Here is a 2500-nt window from a genome sequence, read left to right as displayed (position 1 = left end):
CTTCCGCACTCAAGGCAGGGCATTCTTCTGGCCACCAGTCGGAGCACCCCTGGCACTCCAAGGGCACTGGTGTGGTGGACGGGGCACTGGTGTGGTGGACGGGGCACTGGTGTGGTGGACAGGGCACTGGTGTGGTGGACGGGGCATTCTTCCGCATCTCTGACACTGCTAGGGATCCGACCAATGGGCAGTGAAACCCATTATGGCCTCCTGGCGGGCCACTAGTCGGAGCATTCTTCCGCACCCCTGGCACTCCATTCTTATGGCCTCCTGGCGGGCCACTCTTCTGCCCTCTTCATTCCACGCCTCTTCTGAGCATTCTTCTGCCCACATTCTTCTGCCCTTCTTCTACACCCCCTGGCACTTCTTATGGCCTGGCGGGGCATTCTTCCGCACCTCTGGCACTCAAAGCCAGGCATTCTTCCGCATAAGGCAGGTTCACTCCTGGCGGGGCATTCTTTTGGCCACCAGTCGGAGCCGTTTTCCGCACCCCTGGCACTCCATTCTTATGGCCTCCTGGCAGGCCACTCTTCTGCCCTCCAGGCAGGGCATTCCACACCTCTTCTGAGCATTCTTCTGCCCTTCTTCCACACTCCAGCATTTCTTATGGCCTGGCGGAGCATTCTTCCGCACCCCTGGCACTCCATTCTTATGGCCTCCTGGCGGGCCACTCTTCTGCCCTCTTCATTCCACGCCTCTTCTGAGAATTCTTCTGCCCACATTCTTCTGCCCTTCTTCCACACTCCAGCATTTCTTATGGCCTGGCGGAGCATTCTTCCGCACCCCTGGCACTCCATTCTTATGGCCTCCTAGCGGGCCACTCTTCTGCCCTCCAGGCAGAGCTCCTAGCGGCATTCTTCCACACCCCTGGCACTCCAGATAGAGCTTTCTTATGGCCTCCTGGCACTCAAGACGGGGCATTCTTCTGCCCTCCAGGCAAGGCATTCTTCCGCACTCAAGGCAGGGCATTCTTCACTCCTGGCGGGGCACTCTTCTGGCCACCAGTTGGAGCACCCCTGGCACTCCAAGGGCACTGGTGTGGTGGACGGGGCACTGGTGTGGTGGACAGGGCATTGGTGTGGTGGACGGGGCACTGGTGTGGTGGACGGGGCATTCTTCCGCATCTCTGACACTGCTAGGGATCCGACCAATGGGCAGTGATACTGTAAAACAAACTAGATTCAGAAACAGCAAATGTTTCTCATGATCACAATAACTCACTTACCTCCACACCTCTGGCACTCAAGGCGGGGCATTCTTCTGGCCACCAGTCGGAGCATTCTTCCGCACCCCTAGGTGGGGCATTCTTCCGCATCTCTGGCACTCTAGGCGGGGCATTCTTCTGCACCCCTGGCACTCCAGGTAGGGGCACTGGTGTGGTGGACGGGGCACTGGTGTGGTGGATGGGGCACTGGTGTGGTGGACGGGGGGCACTGGTGTGGTGGACGGGGCATTCTTCCGCACCTCTGGCCCACTAGGTGGGGCATTCTTCCGCACCTCTGGCACTCCAGAGGTGGCATTTTTCTGCACTCCTGGCGGGCCACCCTTTTGGGCACCAGGCGGGGCATTCTTCTGCACTCCTGGCGGGCCACCCTTTTGGGCACCAGGCGGGGCATTCTTCTGCACTCCTGGCGGGCCACCCTTTTGGGCACCAGGCTGGGCATTCTTCTGCACTCCTGACGGGCCACCCTTTTGGGCACCAGGAGGGGCATTCTTCTGCACTCCTGGCGGGCCACCCTTTTGGGCACCAGGCGGGGCATTCTTCTGCACTCCTGGCGGGCCACCCTTTTGGGCACCAGGCGGGGCATTCTTCTGCACTCCTGGCGGGCCACCCTTTTGGGCACCAGGCAGGGCATTCTTCTGCACTCCTGGCGGGCCACCCTTTTGGGCACCAGGCTGGGCATTCTTCTGCACTCCTGGCGGGCCACCCTTTTGGGCACCAGGCGGGGCATTCTTCTGCACTCCTGGCGGGCCACCCTTTTGGGCACCAGGCGGGGCATTCTTCTGCACTCCTGGCGGGCCACCCTTTTGGGCACCAGGCGGGGCATTCTTCTGCACTCCTGGCGGGCCACCCTTTTGGGCACCAGGCGGGGCATTCTTCTGCACTCCTGGCGGGCCACCCTTTTGGGCACCAGGCGGGGCATTCTTCTGCACTCCTGGCGGGCCACCCTTTTGGGCACCAGGCGGGGCATTCTTCTGCACTCCTGGCGGGCCACCCTTTTGGGCACCAGGCGGGGCATTCTTCTGCACTCCTGGCGGGCCACTCTTCTGCCCATCCTGCAGCGCATGCTTGGCGGTCCAAAAAACGCTACATTTAGCTTATTAAGGATGCCGTTTTTGTCAGGTAGGAGTTTGCCAATTGAGGTCTGCGCCATCTGCAGCAGCCATGCCAAGTGCCAAGAAAGAAGACTTAGAATCCACTGGCTGATCGCCATGGCCAGCAACAGAAGTCGTTTCAAAAACATGCCCAAAGTTTCATTCTTGTTAGAATGACTTGCTT

At 60.1% G+C, this 2500-nt stretch overlaps 1 protein-coding gene across 1 annotated transcript in view; it reads right to left on the bottom strand.

The window, feature by feature from the left end:
• Positions 1-2500, bottom strand: part of LOC138860193 (uncharacterized) — a 5159-nt gene that overhangs the window by 653 nt on the left and 2006 nt on the right. Inside the window, exon 2 of the mRNA XM_070117363.1 lies at positions 1-2500. This exon is cut by the window's left edge and continues 653 nt beyond it; it is cut by the window's right edge and continues 94 nt beyond it. Within this exon, the coding sequence (XP_069973464.1) occupies positions 1326-2500 (1175 nt within the window). The 3' untranslated portion in view covers positions 1-1325.

This window comes from Penaeus vannamei, chromosome 40 (assembly GCF_042767895.1).
Source record: "Penaeus vannamei isolate JL-2024 chromosome 40, ASM4276789v1, whole genome shotgun sequence".
Classification (NCBI taxonomy): Eukaryota; Metazoa; Arthropoda; class Malacostraca; order Decapoda; family Penaeidae; genus Penaeus; species Penaeus vannamei.
Note: the sequence above shows the minus strand (reverse complement) of the source record. Positions and strands in the feature narration are given on the sequence as shown.